Source organism: Pyrus communis, chromosome 13 (genome assembly GCF_041283825.1).
Source record: "Pyrus communis isolate YQ-2024b chromosome 13, ASM4128382v1, whole genome shotgun sequence".
NCBI classification, from domain to species: Eukaryota; Viridiplantae; Streptophyta; class Magnoliopsida; order Rosales; family Rosaceae; genus Pyrus; species Pyrus communis.
The window spans coordinates 2,792,099-2,809,647 of NC_142577.1; the positions used below are offsets into that span (position 1 = coordinate 2,792,099).

Below are 17,549 nucleotides of genomic sequence, written 5' to 3' on the forward strand. Positions count from 1 at the left end.
AGATCCACGTAGACCTGAACGAGTCAGCAAACCACCTAAAAGGTATGTCTTGGATAATGACTTTGCGGAATTGCACCTTCTAAGTGACAATGACACAACGGAGGACCCTAGAGACTACACTGAAGTAGTGTCCAACATTGATTCAAAGAGTTGGCAAGAGGTCATGAAATCCGAGATGGATTCCATGTATCAAAATTAGGTCTGGACTCTTGTAGACCCTCCAGAAGGTATAGTACCTGTTGGAAACAAATGGGCATTCAAGAGGAAGATAGGCACTAATGGGAACATGGAGATTTATAAGGCTAGACTAGTAGCGAAGGGTTATAGGCAATGAGAAGGGATTGACCATGAAGAAACCTTTTCTCCCGTAGCCATGATTAAGTCCATTTGGATTTTGCTTGCTATGGCTGCGTACTATGATTATGAGATATGGAAAATGGACGTGAAGACGGCTTTTCTGAATGGCTACCTAGAGGAAGAGCTCTATATGACTCAACCCGAAGGTTTCATGTCCAAGTCTGAAAAGACTAAGGTATGCAAGTTTCAGAGGTCCATTTATGGACTTAAGCAAGCCTCTAGGAGCTGGAACATTCATTTTGACACTGAAATCAAATCGTTTGGTTTTACTCAAAATGAAGAAGACAATTGTGTTTATCAAGAAGTCGTTGGGGATGCAGTAGTATTCCTAGTGTTATATGTAGATGACATATTACTATTCGAGAATGACACTGCTGTACTTTCTTCTGTAAAAGTGTGGTTGTCCAAAACCTTCCACATGAAAGATTTGGGAGATGCATCTTATTTGCTTGGGATAAAGCTCTATCATGATAGATCTAGAAAATTAATTGGAATATCCCAATCTATGTACATAGATAAGGTGCTAAGTAGGTTCCAGATGGAACAGTCTAAGAAAGGTTTTCTTCCTGTGAGACATGGAATTCGTCTTTCTAAATCCATAGGACCTAAGACTCCTAAAGAAATACGGCAAATGAGTGTTATTCCTTATGCTTTCTCCATAGGAAGCCTCATGTATGCCATGATATGCAGAAGGCCTGATATCACATACGTTGAGAGCATTACTAGTCGATATCAATCTAACCTAAAATCAGAACACTGGGCAGCTATCAAGATCGTCCTTAAGTACTTAAGAAGAACTAAGGACACGTTCCTTGTTTATGAAGGAGCAACAGAGAGTGGAACCCTATACAAATGCAGATTTCTAATCTGACGTCGATGATAGAAGTTCCAACTCCGGATATGTGTTCACTCTGAATGGTGGGGCTGTCAGCTGAAAAAGTAAGAAACAAGATGTAATTGTTGATTCCATGAAAGAGGCTAAAGAAAAGAAACATTTTCTCTCTTTTTCTCTAAAGAGGCTGGTCACTTGGGGGAAAAATAGCTAGCAATCTTTTCTTCCTCTAAGTCATCAATTTCATCTTTACACCTTATCCTTGGTGTGGAGACTAAGAGACACTAAACCTTTGGGTGTTCTTGGAGATCTTTTCCTCACATCCTCAAGGAGCAAAAGAGTATCAAAAGGAAGAAAATCATAAGGAAGATCTAAGGAGCTAGGAGGTGACTTGAAGGCCCTCCATTTGGGTGAATCCCTTGTGTAAACAAGGATGAGCTTCAAGGGTAATGAATCTCAAAATCCTTCCTTCTCTTTCCTGTTGTTAAAGAGTCTTGTGGTTCACCATTCACTAGGCTTTGAAAGTCATGCATTTTAGAATTGTTTTTGAATGCATGCCTACTTTAAAGTTTTATTAGTTTGCTTATGTTTTCAAATGTTCTCACATGTTCTTAGCCAGGACAAAATTTTTCCTTCAATAACCCCTTGGCATCCTCAAGGTGTCAATCTTCTTGGAGTAGGGCTTTGAGTACAGTACAAAGACATGCGAGCTTCCTTGATACTATGCCTTGATGGTGCTAGTGATCGTCTCCTGCAGCTACTGTATAGAGAGAGATCCCATGAGTGTTGTTCCTTAGTCTAGCTTCTCTTCGGATTTCTCTACCAGAGGCTTTTCCTTTTTGTTTGTTTGCTCATTTGATGGGTTAACCTTTGGGTCAACGTTGTCATAATGCTACACTTCCAGACGGTTGACGAGCATAGCAATTTACAAGTTCTTCTCCTTCACCGTCCTCGTTAGCCTTGTAATTGCTTCACTCATTTGAGCCAGCTGCTCCTCGATGAAAGTTGTGCCAGTAGTCATGACTTGCATGGCTACGGGACATGAGCTGCTTGAGTCTATGTCAGAAGTCAAAGACCCAGAGTACCTCATTGGGCGTGCTTCCCTTGGCACCCTTAGTGAGGCTAGGGTGACCACAGGTTCGTGCCTTGGGTGCTCTTGCTTATTCAGTAAAGTTGATGGAGGGGTGGAAGGCATGGCAGGGAGAGTTCTTGCCTTGCTTGGGGTTGTGACGCCTAAAGCGCCACTACTTGCGGCAAAAATGCCTTTGTTCTTCACGTTGGTAACGGGAACAACTTAATCCTTTCTTGATGCCATCTGTGCGATTTTTGAAGATAGAGATGAGAGACAGAGAGGTCCTACTGGGCGTACCAAATTTGTAAACACGAAAATTCTGTATCAAATGAAACGAGAACACGTGTACAAAGTAGATTTGTATTGATTTGAATTTGTAGGTTACAATCTCTGTTTACAATTTTCCTTTGATTCAATCTTCAAATTTGATGTAGATGCATGATTGTTAATCCAAAGGTCATGATGACTTGATCTCGGATGAACGGTTGAACGATTGCTTCAAGTTTTAAGCTTGAAAACAATGCGTGGATAGTCTTCACCTTTAGGTGCGGCAAGGGGATGTTGATGCAGGATTTCGTTGCTTCAAGGGTCTTGGCGACTTGATCTTGAAATAAATGTTGGTACAAGTTTATAAGCTTGCAACAAAGTCTTGAAAGAATCCACACGAGCACTTGTTGATTCTTCAAGGAAGTGCTTCAGCTTTGGTCGAGAGAAAGCTTCGACTTTGATTGAATGTTTTTCGAAGAGAGCTTTGGCAGTGTATTAGTCATCAAAGGTTTGGCAAAGGTTCTTCTATGTAAAGATTTTTTCAACCCCAATGCTTGTGGGAGGACCTTGTATTTATAGGCTTCTCAAGGCTTGCCTTTGGGAGGATTTGGCTTTGATTTGTATCCTAATTTGTCCATGAGAGAATTTAGGCATGTTTTGTGTATTAATTTCAGCCACTTTCCTTACTTTAGCAAAATTTAAAAACCTTGTTGCCTATTTTGTGAGAGATCATCAATTCTTGTTTTATGAAGATGCTTTAAATTTATTTATTGATTTATTTATTTCTGATTTTGAAAGATTTTGGACCTCATTTGCCGAATTTAAAGGATGTTTTTTCTTTTAGCAGAATTTAGGGAATGTTCTATACTTCCCTTGCTTGATTTGTGCCACATGTCATTGATGACTTATCCATTTGTGATTAGTTATATGCAACGAAATTTACATGTCTACAACCTCCAAGGCAGCTACATGATTTTAATCAATAGGAGAGAAGGAAGTACCCGAGCTGATGTTGGCCAAAGATGCTCAGGCATGGATGGATTAGTTTCTATGCCAGATTGGAGAGAAAAAGGAAGGAATACCTGGACCAAGCAACTTTCATGTCAACATGACCTATGTCTTGTCATCCATGTTATGTGCAGAACCAGATCAACCAGCAACAATGGAAGGTGATTATTTGGCGTAAGAGCCAATGATGGCACTTGTGAACATTGAGGAAGTTGGAAAAGAGGAATCAAGCTTGTTAGACTTGCCTGACCCCACATGAAAAGAGCCTGAAAGGGTTTACTCTAACAAGATGGTGTTCAACAAGCCAAGTCTAGCCTTAGCAAACCAAGTCTAGCCTTAGGAAACCATCTGAAGCCCATATATGTGATAGCTCATTTGGAGGGAGTTCCCTTCAAGAGGGATAGATGGGGGGGGGGGGCAGCAGTCAATGTGCTCCCACTCAAACAAATAAAGAGGCTATGTAAAAATGAGAAGATCTTATCCCTACTGATTTCACAGTATCTAGTTTCTCTAGGGCCATCACCAAAACACATGGGATATTGCCTTTATAAGTAGGCTTGGGATCTAAGACGATCATGTTGGCATTCTTTGTAGTGGATAGCAGCTCCACTTATGGGGCATTGCTGGGAAGAGATTGGATCCACCAGAGTTTGTCTATGCCATCTACCTTACACTAACAAGTTGTTGTCTACCATGAGACCACCCCTGAGGAACAAGGATTTTGGGAGACAGTGGAAGCCGAGTCACGACCATTTCTCCCTACAGCCAATGTTGCAGAAGCTAATTTCTACAATCCAAACGTTAAGATCTTGAAATGTCTGTGTACTGATCAGAATGGCCACCTTACCAAGGTGATGTCCTAGAAGCTCCTAGAACAAAGACTTTCTCTCTCTAAGAAGGAATGATACAGGCTTTACATTATCCCTACCCACAAAAACTAATGATGACCGACCAAAAAAGGAAGGACCAAGTGATAGCAGTCAGATCCTTAATTAAGTGACTATTGGAATATGGGATAGAAAGAAGGGAGATTAAAAAGGGCCCAGCCAAAGAAATGGCACCAAAGATGAAGAAGGAAGAGAAATCTTGGGAGAAGAAGGGAAAACAGCTATTCACATGGCAGGGTGTATATACGACTTGGATTGGCTAGAGGATGAGCTTGAGGCTCCAAAGTCAATAGCATTTTCGTGTACAGAGCTTGATAAACCAGTACCTGAGGTACAAAACCCCTTAGAAACCATTAATTTGGGAACTGAGGAGGACCCAAGGCCAATACAGCTCAGTGGCTGGTTGGAGGCAGGAGATCAGGCAAAAATATTTGATCTTTTGCATGAATTCAAGGAATGTTTTGCATGGCACTACACGAAGATGCCTAGAGTAGACCTTAGTTTAGTGGAGTATAGAATGCCTATCAAAGAGGGCTACAGACTCGTGAAGCAAGCACTGAGGAGGATGTTGAAAGAAATAGAAGAAAAAGTCAAAAAAGAGATTGAGAGGCCGATAAAGGCAAGATTTATTAGGCCTGCAAAGTATGTGGAGTGGTTGGTCAGCATTGTGCCTGTATTAAAAGCTGTATCTAATGCTATTCAATGTTGTGTTAATTATAGAAAGATTAACGAAGCCACTCCCAAGGATGAATACCCTATGCCTATGGTTTTCATATCCATCGATACAGCTGCAAAACATAAAGTTTTATCTTTTATGGATGGGAATGTTGGATATAATCAGATAAAAATAGCTAAAGAAGGCATACATAAGACAACATTTAGATGCCCAGGACACATAGGAGTATATGAATATATAGTCATGCCATTCAGGCTAAAAAATGCTGGTGCTACCTATCAAAGGGCAATGAATGCTATTTTTCAAGATTTAATCGGGCATAGCATGGAGGTATACATTGATGACATTGTAGTGAAGTGTAGAACTGAAGAACAACACTTGGAAGACCTCAGGCAAGCCTTATTAAGAATGAAGATCCACAAGTTGATCATGAATCCTAAAAAGTGTGCTTTCGGGGTTAGATCGGCCAACTTTCTAGGATTCTTAGTCCATCAGAGAGGTGTGGAAATAGACAAGAATAAGACCTAGCCTATAATGGAATCACCTTTCCCCACCAACAAAGTGCAATTGCAGAGGTTGTTAGGGAAAATTAACTTTTTTAGAAGATTTATTACTAATCTGGCAGGCAAGATCCAACCGTTGACTCCTTTATTGAGATTAAACAATCAAGATAAGTTCGAGTGGGGCCCTCAACACCAAGAAGCCTTTGACAAAGTGAAGACTTGTTTAGCCTTTCCACCAGTGCTCATGCCTCCCTGGAGGGGAAAGCCTTTGAAACTCTACATTTCTGCATCCAAGAAGTCAATAGGGAGTTTATTGGCACAAAACAATGAAGGGGGGAAATAGAAAGCAATATATTACCTCAATAAGGTCCTTACTAAGGTAGAAACAAGATATACCCTAGTTAAGAAGCTATGTTTAGCTTTGTACTTTACTGCCTGCAAATTGAGGCACTACATGTTGCCTTGTCATATCCATATAATTGCCAAACTGAGTTTAGTTTTTAGTATGTACCTAAAAGGGTAATAAAAGGACAAGCAATTGCAGACTTCTTGTCTGAGCACCAAGAATCCAAGGAGGAACTTATCAACATCCTAGAAACTTTGTAGGTGGCTAGCCTTTGGATCCCACCTAGTAAAACTCATTCAAGAAAGGAGGAAAGGATCCAACAAGAAGTGAAAAGAATAACTAACCTATGGATCACTCCCTGGAGGTTATATTTTGATGGATCTTGCACCCAACATGCTATAGGAGCTGGGATTCAACATTGCTACTCATTCATTTTGGATTACAAAGATACTACCAACAATAGGGCAAAGTATGAGCATTGATCATTGGCTAGGAAATTCTGATAAAAGTGGGAGTGGATGAAATAGAAGTATTTAGCGATTCTGAGTTGGTAACCAATCAATTAAATGGAGAGTACAAGTGCAGAGATATCACAATGGCATGATATTATTTGGCAGCTACTCAGTTGTTAACTTATTGGGGCAATGAAGTGACAATCAACCATATCCCTAAAGAAGCAAATTTATTGCCAATGAGATGGCACATAAGGCTTCTAGAGCACAGGCTCAAGAGAGAGGGCCTGAGGTAAATGCAGTACAAAGGAGAAATCTCCCTTCTATCTTGTAGAGAGGGTTTAGCTGGGATGTAATGACTAAAGAGCATGAGATAGAAGATTGAAGAACATCTATCATTCAGTACTTAAAAGACCTTTCTTCTCCCACAAGTAAGAAGATCAGAAGGCAAGCAACTAAATTTGTTATGGGGGACAATACCTTGCTAAGAAAGACTCCAAAAGGGCTTTTGTTGAAATGCTTGGTCATAGGATTAAAAGCACACCACAAAGTAGCACACAAATGTCCTATTGATTTTCCTTATTAACAATAAGATTAGTCAATTGTAGCATATGAAAATAAGGGCCTTTCCCGTAGAAGATTGTTTTATCTAATTACTTAAAATGTCACAAAAACTGGGCTGCTGTCCCTACTGACCAGCCACCAAAAAATAATTATTAGGCCGACTTACTCTTATCTAAAGTCTACGAAATTTTATATGAAGACACTAGACACACATAACTACATCCACACAAATTTTGGGGATTTTTGGAGTTGATTTGCTATTTAAATTAAATCGAACAAAAAACAGAACAAAAACAAATTTGAAGTAGTTCACAAATTAAGAAAACGAGTTAGGGGAATTCCTATCCACCACCAAATAATCATACAAACATGTTATGTTTCATTCAAATTCCTTTTATTTCCAGATGAAGATGCTCAAGTTGGCTCAATGTTAGAACTCAACCTATTACTCTTTCTTATGTAGTATGGCAAGAGAATGACGTTTTCAACTTAACTTAGTCCTTAGCATGCAATCTAGAATGGCGTGTTCATAGATTTAACAAGTAGAAATCATTAAGAATGAAAAGCATTTGAGTCATCACAAGGCATCGTAAGTACTAGCGTTGTCTTACTTATCCTAGAAATTGATTCACATGTTAATCGCAATAAACAAGTACTACTGTAGAACATATGTAGGTCCTCATTCGACAAGGGCAGGCACACACATATTCATAGCATTAGAATTCTAGATATGCTTACTAAGTATGCATCTGTAGAAAACACATAACGAATTCATCAATGAGACAAGTAGTGAACCAATTTTCATCCATTCATAAAAGTAATTCAAATGAAATGTCATAACAAACATGCAATCATATTCGGGGCTTCAAAACAGCCCCTAACTACTAAAAATTAGTTACACATAATCCTTAAATAAAACCAAAAGAAAGACATGAGTTTGAGAAGATAAAACCAAAAGATGAGAATGCCAAGATTTCCTCCTTCCTTTCCTCCCCTCCCCAATGCTGTTGCCTTGTCTTTTTTCCTTCCTTTCCGCTGCAACATGCAGCATGTTTGTTCTTGCTTGCTGCCTCAGTTTCTTCTCCATAACTCACCCCACTAACAGCCATTTAGTGATGACAATATGTGAGAGGAAATGGTAAAACAATTGCGTATCTTTAGGTAACCTTTTATGCCAATTACTCCCACTTTCCTCATCTTTAATTCCATTTCCTCTTATATTTGAGTAGGTGTTAGCTGGCTTATTCTTGGCCGCATCAGTTTTGGCTGCTAGATTTATTGGGTTTATTGCTTTCATTGTAGTCTTGTCAGTTACAAACTGCTCAGCCTCTTGGGAACCTTTCAGTGTTAAAATGGCCATAACTTCTTCTAGAAAAATGATATTAACAATCCGCGGAATAATCCAGAAAATAGACATTCGTAACCTGTCAATTACAAACTGCTCAACCTCTTGGGAACCTCTAATTCATTTGAAGTTGTCCGCAACTTGCTTCCAAAGTCAGCTGATCTGCACATACAGTTTTGACGAATTTGTTACTTAAAATCCCACTTGTGCTATTTTTCTTTTCTTTGCTTGACAAATCCTACAAAATACAAAACCAAAGTAAATAGCTCAAAAATATAAGGAACTAACTAAGAAAAGACAAGTGAATTTGATGTAAAATATGCATAAATATGAGATTATCAAATACCCCCACACTTAGTTTTTGCTAGTCCTCGAGCAAAACAAAGAAAACATGAAAACGTAGCAACATGAAAAACATTAGCTTCCGCTTATGTGAGCCTCATAGAATTTCATTCAAGAAAACAAATCATCAGGAACCTTAGTTAGCACCTAACAAGCTAATCCAAACTCATCTTCCTTATTCAAATGTTAACAACGACCTTTTAATCATCCTTGAAGTGTAGTGTGTGTAATAGCCATGCTAATGCAATTTCAAGTTTTTTTTTCTTTTTTAAAACACCACTTGCAAACTAGTGACCTTCTCATGGGACATACACTCAATCACACATATGTTTAGTTTAACGTTTTTGATCAAAGAATCAAATGTGAAGGATCTACCATAAGCTTGCATAAAGATCTCATCTCCACAATCATAATTGCAAAACTTAAATCAAGAGGACTTTTATTGGTTGTAATGAGGCTTAGGGAGAGGGTTATAGAAATGAACGGATAGCTAAACACAAGTTCCAGGCTACATTGCAAGCAATTCTCTTGTTGAGATTTATAAGAGCTCAAGCTCTCCAACCACTCTACTAATACCTCCAACCACACCCTAAACTAAAACTTAAAACATTTTTTATTTGCTTTGTATACAATTTTTCTTTTTCTTCTTCTTTTTGTTTTTTTTTTTTTTTTGAACCAATTTTGCACATAACTAAATGAAAACATAAAATACCCCCACACTTATTCTTTTGCCAAACTCCTTCAAAGTACTTCACAAAGATTTCTCATAAGACAATCTCACATTGCTCACTAGCAAGCTTGGAAAGGGTAAGGAAAAATGTTTCAGGTATAAGGGTAGACATATTTGGTGACAAGAAAGGCTCAACATATACGGCTCAAATTGGCAATCTAATGATATCATTTTTCTTTAGGAAACATGCTTATTTGGGCCATGGTGGTAAGCCTAATGCCTCTATCCTTTTCAAGTTCATGCAATCAATGACAAACATTTCGAAAGATCATTATGCAAGTTCGAGAGATGTAAGTCACATAAGTTCATCACACATGAAAGAATATGAGTGTATGAAAAATGCACACACTTTCAATAGGCTCAAAAATTCACATAGGCTGTACATGGTCACTATATTCACATATGAAGCTTTAAGTCATGCTTTAGTTTAACATCAACAAGGCTATGTGGATTTGGTTTTTCAAAGATGATTAACATGTACAAAACTAACAAGAGAATCAGGAATTTCACACAATACATGCTTACTAAGTTCTTGATCACCATGGTTCAAAAATCTACTTCAAAACAATAAAGAAAAATAAGACTATATTTTTTGGATTTTCAAATCTTCCGAATTTTTTTTATAAATGTTTTCGGTTTTTTTAGAGTAAACAAAAATAATTAAGAAAACAAAAAGAAACAACACGAAAACAAATCAAACCAGTTTTTAGTTGAAGGTACGAAAATTTTCAATTTGGTCATTTTTTCAATCCTTATTACCCCCAAACTTAAACTGGGCATTGTCCCCAGTGTCAGAAAACACAATAATGCATAAAATAAAATAATAAGAAACAAAATAAAGCATTTGGACTGAAAACTTCCCCAATTTGCAGTAAAATTAAGTGATGACCCCCAAACTTCAATTCTGCAACAAACTCCAATGGTCGACATAATCAAACTTTCCTCCACATCATGCTCCGCAAAAGACTGGTAATATGGCTCGAGTCTATGTCCATTCACTTTGAACACGTTTCCGGTCTTCACATTTTGGATTTCCACTGCACTATGTGGAAAAATATTAGTTATAACAAATGGACCAACCCATCGAGAACGAAACTTACCTAGAAGTAACCGAAGGCGAGAATTAAAGAGAAGAACTTTCTGTCCAATGACAAAGCTCTTCCTTGATATCATCTTGTCATGAAATGCCTTTGATTTCTCCTTGTATATTAGACTAAACTCGCATGCATCATTCCAGATTTCGTCTAACTCATTCGATTGAAGCTTGAGTTATGACGATATGATGACTGGTAATGTTTCAACCTCTCCCAAAAATGCATACTTCAAATTTTCAGGAATTGGTTTGAGCTCCAATTTGGGTGCCTGAATCACAGAAGGAAGAGATTTTTGGTTAGAAGTAGGAAGAGAAATAAAATAGGAAGAATACTTACCACGAATTGGTGAAAGAGACTCAAGGGCTGCCACTGTCTGGTTTAATTCTTCTTCAATGTGCTCGGAATAATTAAGCTTTCCATGTTCTATGCACTAACACCTTCTTTAAATTATCTTGTCCCACACCTTCATTAAAACAATCCTGCACAAAATAGTCAAACACATCAATAGACAAACAAGATTCAAAATCACTAGGGTACCTCATAGCATTGAAGATTCTAAACTTGACGCTTTCTCCATCAATTTCCATGGTTAAGGTACCATCGTAGACATCAATCTTTGTACGCACCGTTCTAAGGAATGGTCTTCCCAATATAAGAGGAAGTGCAGTAGGCATAGGGTCATGTTCCATCTCAAGAACAAAAAAGTCAGCGGGAAAAATGAGCTCATTCATTTGCACAAGTACATCCTCGAAAAAGCCTTTGGGATATCTATTTGAACGATTTGCCAATTGGATTACTAGCTTTGTTTCCTTTAAGTGTCCAAGGTTCAATGATTCATACACTGAATATGGCACCAAATCGATGGATGCCCCCAAATCACAAAATCCAAACTCTTTCCCTCCAATTATACATGGAATGGTAAAGCTACCAGCATCTTTCAACTTTGGTGGCAGCTTTCTCTGCAAAACAGCTGCTACTTCCTCACTTAATGCCACAGTTTCTTGATCATTGAATCTCCTCTTGTTTGTAAAAAGGTCTTTAAGGAACTTTGCGTACTTGGGCATCTAAAAAAGGTAAGTTCACTTGGAATTTTTGGAAAGTATCCAAGATTTCCTTATCACTTTGCTCTTTCTTAGACTTCATAAACCTATGAGGAAAAGGAACAAGGACACATGAGTTAAATGAATTTTGAACTTCTTTACTTACTTTATCAGAATCTTTTTTGTTCAATTTTGTAGCTTTAGGAGACTTTTCAGTTTCTATTGAAACCTCATCTTGCTCAAGATTTTTGGTTTGTATCTCCCCTTGCTCATTTGTATCTTTTCTAGTCCTCTTTTGCATCCTCGACTGCTGAAAAACTTATTTTCCACTCCTTAAAGTCATAACATTCATCTGCTCTGCATTTGGATTCACCACAATTTGGCTTGGCAACCTTCCTGGTTGGTGTTGTTACCCCATCAAACTTGCTAACTGACTCATTTGGTGCTCAAGGTTTTCAATTGCTTTGTTTGTTTTCTGTTGATAAGATTGAGTAGAGTTAGCTAAAGAAGCAATTAAATCCTCAAGAGACTTACTTGGAGCTTCTTGTTGTTGAGGCTGAAATGGTGTTTACGGTCTTGCTTGAAAGAAGCCAAGTGGACGGTTATAGTTGATGGGAACATATTGTTGTCTGTTGTCTTGATTATTCCACTTTAAGTGTGTATGATCGCGCCATCCCGTGTTATAGTTGTTGGAGTATGGATCATACTTTTGCCTTTATTGCCCCTGAAACCCTCCTAATGCATTAGCTTGCTCAAGACCACCTTGATCCATCAACGAAGGGCATATGTTTGTGGCATGTCCCATCATTGGTCATACACAGCACACCTGTTTTGGAGCCACCACAACCTGTTGCACAAGATTAGTCAAGTTAGCTAATTGTAATTCAATACTAGAATTAGCACTTGCCTTGTTAACTTTCTTCAGAGGTAGCTCATCTCTGTCTCCAAATTGTCATGTGTTGCCAGCAATATTCTTTAGCAATGCCTTAGCATTAGTTGGTGTCTTGTCCATGAATGCTCCTCCACTTGCTACATCAAGCATTACACAATTAGTTGGTGTCTTGTCCATGAATGCACAATAGTTGTTGATCCGTATTTGGCGTTACTAACTCCCTCAAAGTATGGTTATCAGCCATGCCTTCTTGCGGTTCTTCCTCCTCTTCCAAACTCAAATGTGGCAGATAAGATGGTGGTCAAGACACTGATGCACGCTTTTGCTTGATTTTTCTCTGAAGCTTTTGAAGTGTTCGTTCAAGCTCAGGATCGTAGGAAGCTAGATCAATGCTCTTGGACCTTCGAGTATGCATATACTATGAAGAGTACCTGAAATAAAAACAAAAACAAAAACACTAATTTAGACAAGAAAAGAAAACAATGGAGAAATAAGTAATTAGAAATAACAATCCCCGGCAATGGCGCCAAAAATTTGATAGGATTAAAAACACACCACAAAGTAGCATACAAATGTCCTATTGATTTTCCTTATTAACAATAAGATTTGTCAATTGTAGCATATGAAGATAAGGGTCTTTCTCGTAGAAGATTGTTTTATCTAATTACTTAAATTGTCACAAAAACTGGGCTGCTGTCCTTACTCAAGTTGGCTCACTGTTAGAACTCAAGCTATTACTCTTTCTTATGTAGTATGTCAAGAGAATGGCGTTTTCAACTTAACTTAGTTCCTAGCATGCTATCTAGAGTGGTGTGTTCATAGATTTAACAAGTAGAAATCATTAAGAACGAAGGGAGTTTGAGTCATCACAAGGCATCGTAAGTACTAGCGTTGTCTTACTTATCCTAGAAATTGATTCACATGTTAATCGCAATTAACAAGGACTACTCTAGAACATATGTAGGTCCTCATTCGACAAGGGTAGGCACACATATATTCATAGCATTAGAATCCTAGCTATGCTTACTAAGTATGCATCCGTAGAAAACACATAAATAATACATCATGAGACAAGTAGTGAACCAATTTTCATCCATTCATAAAAGTAATTCAAACGAAATGTCATAACAAACTTGCAATCATATTCGGGGCTTCAAAACAGCCCCTAACTACTAAAAATTAGGTACACATAATCCTTAAATAAAACCAAAAGAAAGGCATGAGTTTGAGAAGATAAAACCGAAATAAGAGAATGCCAAGATTTCCTCTTTCATTTCCTTCCCTCCCCAACGCTGTTGCCTTGTCTTTTTTCCTTTCTTTTCACTGCAACCTGCAGCCTTCTTTTATTCTTTCTTTTCTATTTTTTTTCCTTTTTCTATTTTTTCCCCTTTGCCGCTGCAACCTGCAGCCTTTTTGTTCTTGCTTGCTGCCCCAGATTCTTCTCCATAACTCTCCTCACTAACAGCCATTTAGTGATGATAATAAGTGAGAGGAAATGGTAAAACAATTGTAACTCTTTAGGTAGCCTTTATGCCAATTACTCCCACTTAATCCTCATCTTTAATTCCATTTCCTTTGATATTTGAATAGGTGTCAGCTGGTTTGTTCTTGGCTACTTCAGTTTTAGCTGCTAGATTTATTGGGTTTATTGCTTTCATTGCAGTCTTGTCAGTTACAAACTGCTCAGCCTCTTGGGAACCTTGTAGTGTTAAAACGGCCATAACTTCTTCTAGAAAAAAAAGATATTAACAATCTATGAAATGCTCTAGAAAATAGACATTCGTAGCTTTCCGAGAATATAAGGGTCATTGTCTAATTCATTCTGACCTATCCGAAACTTGCTTCCAAAGTCAGTTGATCAGCACAGGCAGGTTTGACAAATTTGTTACTTAAAATCCCACTTGTGCTATTTTTCTTTTCTTTGCTTGACAAATCCTACAAGATACAAAACCAAAGTAAATAGCTCAAAAATAAAAGGAACTAACTAAGAACAGACGAGTGAATTTGATGTAAAATATACATAAATATGAGCTTATCACTTGGGTTTGGAGAAATCAATGAGGGTGATGGCTGAAGTGCATGAAGGCATTTGTGGAGCACATAAAGCAGGGACAAAGATGAGATGGTTGCTGGGAAGATATGGCTACTACTGGCCCGACATGGAAAAAGATTGTAAAGCTTATGCTAAAGGATGTGAAGAATGTCAAAAGGCATGGACCTCTCCAGCACACACCATCAGTACCCTTAAATCCAGTAGTAAAGCCATGGCCTTTAAGAGGGTGGGTGATGGACTTCATCAGGCAAATACACCCAGCTTCTAGGAAGGGGCACACCTTCATAATTGTAGCAACTAATTACTTTACTAAGTGGGTTGAGACTTTAGCTGTGAAGACCGTTAATTCACTTGATGTGAAGAAGTTCATTGAGACCAAAATCCTACACAGATATGGGGTTCTCGAGACGATTGTTACAGACAGAGGCCCATCATTTATCTCAAGAGAAGTTGAAGAGTTTGCAACCAAGTTCAAGATAAAGATGATCTAGTCTAGTCCTTACTATCCCAAGTTTAATGGCCAAGCAGAAGTTAGCAATAAGATATTGGTGAACATTATTAAGAGAATAGTGGCAAATAGCCCAGAAAGATGGCATGAGAAGTTGAGAGATACTCTTTGGGCTTATATGACTTCAAAAAGAGCAGGAACTAACACTACTCCTTATACATTGACATTCGGACAAGATGCAGTGCTCTATATGGAGATCAACGTGAGTTATGTAAGGCTTCATAACCAATTTGACCTACATAGTGTTAAATTTATTCAGGGCATGTGTCAAGGAATTAAGGATGTGGATGTAGCTCAAATTGAAGCTCTGAACAAAATCCAAGAAGGGAAGAAGGCTGTTGCCCGAGCCTACAACAAAGGAGCAAGGCTGAAGACCTTCAAGAAAGGAGAATTGGTTTGGAAGGAAGTTCTACTCTTGGGAGCTCAAGTTAGAGGTTTTGGGAAATGGAGTCCCACTTGGGAGGGCCCTTTTACAATTGCCAAAGTGTTAGACCAAGGAGGGCACTACTTGGCAGATTTAGAGGGAACTTTACAAAAACATCTAGTCAATGCCAAGTTTTTAAAGAAGTATCGCTGAAAACTGGAAAATTTTCAAACCTTCATATCTTCTTCATTTCTCAACTAAATTCCATGAAATTGGTACCAAAATGAAGCTTACAACAAGTAGAACAAAACCTTACCACTTTCAAGCCTTGAAATTCACGGAATCTCACCGGAGAATCCTCGCAAAATCCGGCCAACCTTAGAACTTGTTATCCCGATGTCCAAAATCCTTCAAACTTGTTCCTCGAGCTTCGTGAGCGTATTCTAAAGCTTCCTATGACCTTAGAAACTTCTAAAACCCTCAAGATCACGTGTGCATGAACAGTGCACAAAATCGGGGTTCCCTGGTTCTCAGGTTTTCGAGGGTTTCACGTCCAACCAACACCACCAATTGAATCCTGAACTCGAAGGGAGTCCAAAAACACCAACAATGGTCACAATCCGTGCCAGAAATGGTTGAATGGAAGCTCGTCCGTACGAGTTGTAAGGAAAATGGAATAAAGTCCGAGAGAGAAGAGAAAGAGAGAGAGAGTCACGGGAGTGTGTGGTATGGGTGTGTGTGTGTCTTGTAGAGTCAACCACCAAAAACAACTAAACAACACACCAAAATGGCAAATACCCACCAAGGGAAAAATCGTCATTTCACACCTACGGTACAAATAATTCGGGACAGGCTGTCACTTCTTACCCTCCTTAAAAAAATTTCGTCTTGAAATTCATAACAATAACTTAAACAAACCACTAGTAATCATAGAACAACCGAGGATACAAATCTCTCATCCGGTCTTCAGTCTCCCAAGTAGCCTCATCCGCTGAGTGATTCCTCCACAAAACTTTCACTAAACTCACAGTCTTGTTCCTCGGAACCTTTTCCTTCCAATCCAGAATCATTATTGGTTCCTCGTCATATGTCAAATCCAGATTTATTTCCAATGGTTGAGGAGGTATCACATGTGACAGATCCGCAACGTAATGATTAAGCATGGACACATGAAAAACATTATGCACTTTAGCCAGCTCAGAAGGCAACTCAAGCCTGTAAGCCACTTCACCAACTCGCTTGGTGATCAAATATGGTCCGATATACTTGGGACTTAACTTACCTTTCTTTCCGAACCGTACTACACCTCTCCACAGTGAAAGCTTCAGAAACACCTAATCACCAACTTTATACACCTTGTTAGTGGCATGCCTGTCTGCCAAGCTCTTTTGTCGATCCTGGGCTGCTTTCAGGTTAGACTTAATTACCTGAACATTCTGAGTAGTCTCATCTACAATCTTGGGGCCCACCAAAACTCTTTTTCTGACCTCTGACCAACATAAGGGTGTTCGACAAGATTTACCATACAGTGCCTCAAATGGTGACATGCCGATACTCGAATGAAAGTTGTTGTTGTAGGCAAATTCCATTAAATCCAACTGCTTGTGCCAAGCATTGCCAAATTACAACACCAAAGATCTCAACATATCCTCCAACGTCTGAATGGTCCTTTCTGATTGTCCGTCTGTCTGAGGATGATATGCCATACTGTAGAGTAATCTCGTACCCAAAGCTTCCTGAAAAGCCACCCAAAATTTAGAAGTAAATATTGGGTCACGATCCGAAACAATACTCACTGGAACACCATGGTACTTCACAATCTTCAATATGAATAATTCAGCTAATCGGCCCAAAGAATACTTTTCCCTCACTGGAATAAAATGCGTTGACTTAGTAAGCCGATTAACTATCACCCAAATGCCGTCAAAACCATTATGTCTTCTACACAAAATCCATTGTAATATTTTCCCATTTCCACTCTAGAACGGGAAGCGGCTGCAGCAACCCAAACGACTTCTTCCTTTCAACTTTAACCTGTTGGCAAATGGCACACCTACTCACGTACTTAGCTATCTCTCTTTTCATAATTGGCCAATAATAGAATGGTCGAATGGTATGATACATTTTAGTACCTCCTAGATGCATCGCATAAGCTGAAGTAAACGCTTCATCAAGAATTGCTTTCTTTAATTCCAAATTATTCGGCACATACATTCT

The 17,549-nt window shown here is 38.6% G+C and overlaps 2 protein-coding genes across 2 annotated transcripts; one reads left to right on the forward strand and one right to left on the reverse strand.

The window, feature by feature from the left end:
* Positions 1–10,917: 10,917 nt before the first annotated feature.
* LOC148691585 (uncharacterized) lies at positions 10,918–11,539 on the reverse strand. Its single transcript, XM_088682909.1, has 2 exons — positions 11,013–11,539; positions 10,918–10,954 (listed from the first exon to the last, which is right to left on the reverse strand). The coding sequence occupies exons 1-2, from the start codon at positions 11,537–11,539 to the stop codon at positions 10,918–10,920; spliced, it is 564 nt and encodes a 187-aa protein (XP_088539035.1).
* A 3,547-nt stretch (positions 11,540–15,086) lies between these two features.
* LOC148691586 (uncharacterized) lies at positions 15,087–15,545 on the forward strand. Its single transcript, XM_088682910.1, has one exon. The coding sequence runs from the start codon at positions 15,087–15,089 to the stop codon at positions 15,543–15,545; it is 459 nt and encodes a 152-aa protein (XP_088539036.1).
* Positions 15,546–17,549: the final 2,004 nt, after the last annotated feature.

Coding starts and splice junctions, on each gene's coding strand:
- LOC148691585 (XM_088682909.1), bottom strand. CDS start 11,539: ATGCCCAAGTACGCAAAGTTCCTTAAAGACCTTTTTACAAACAAGAGG. Junction 10,955..11,012: donor AGAATCTTCAATGCTATGAG/GTACCCTAGTGA, acceptor TATTTTGTGCAG/GATTGTTTTAATGAAGGTGT.
- LOC148691586 (XM_088682910.1), top strand. CDS start 15,087: ATGACTTCAAAAAGAGCAGGAACTAACACTACTCCTTATACATTGACA.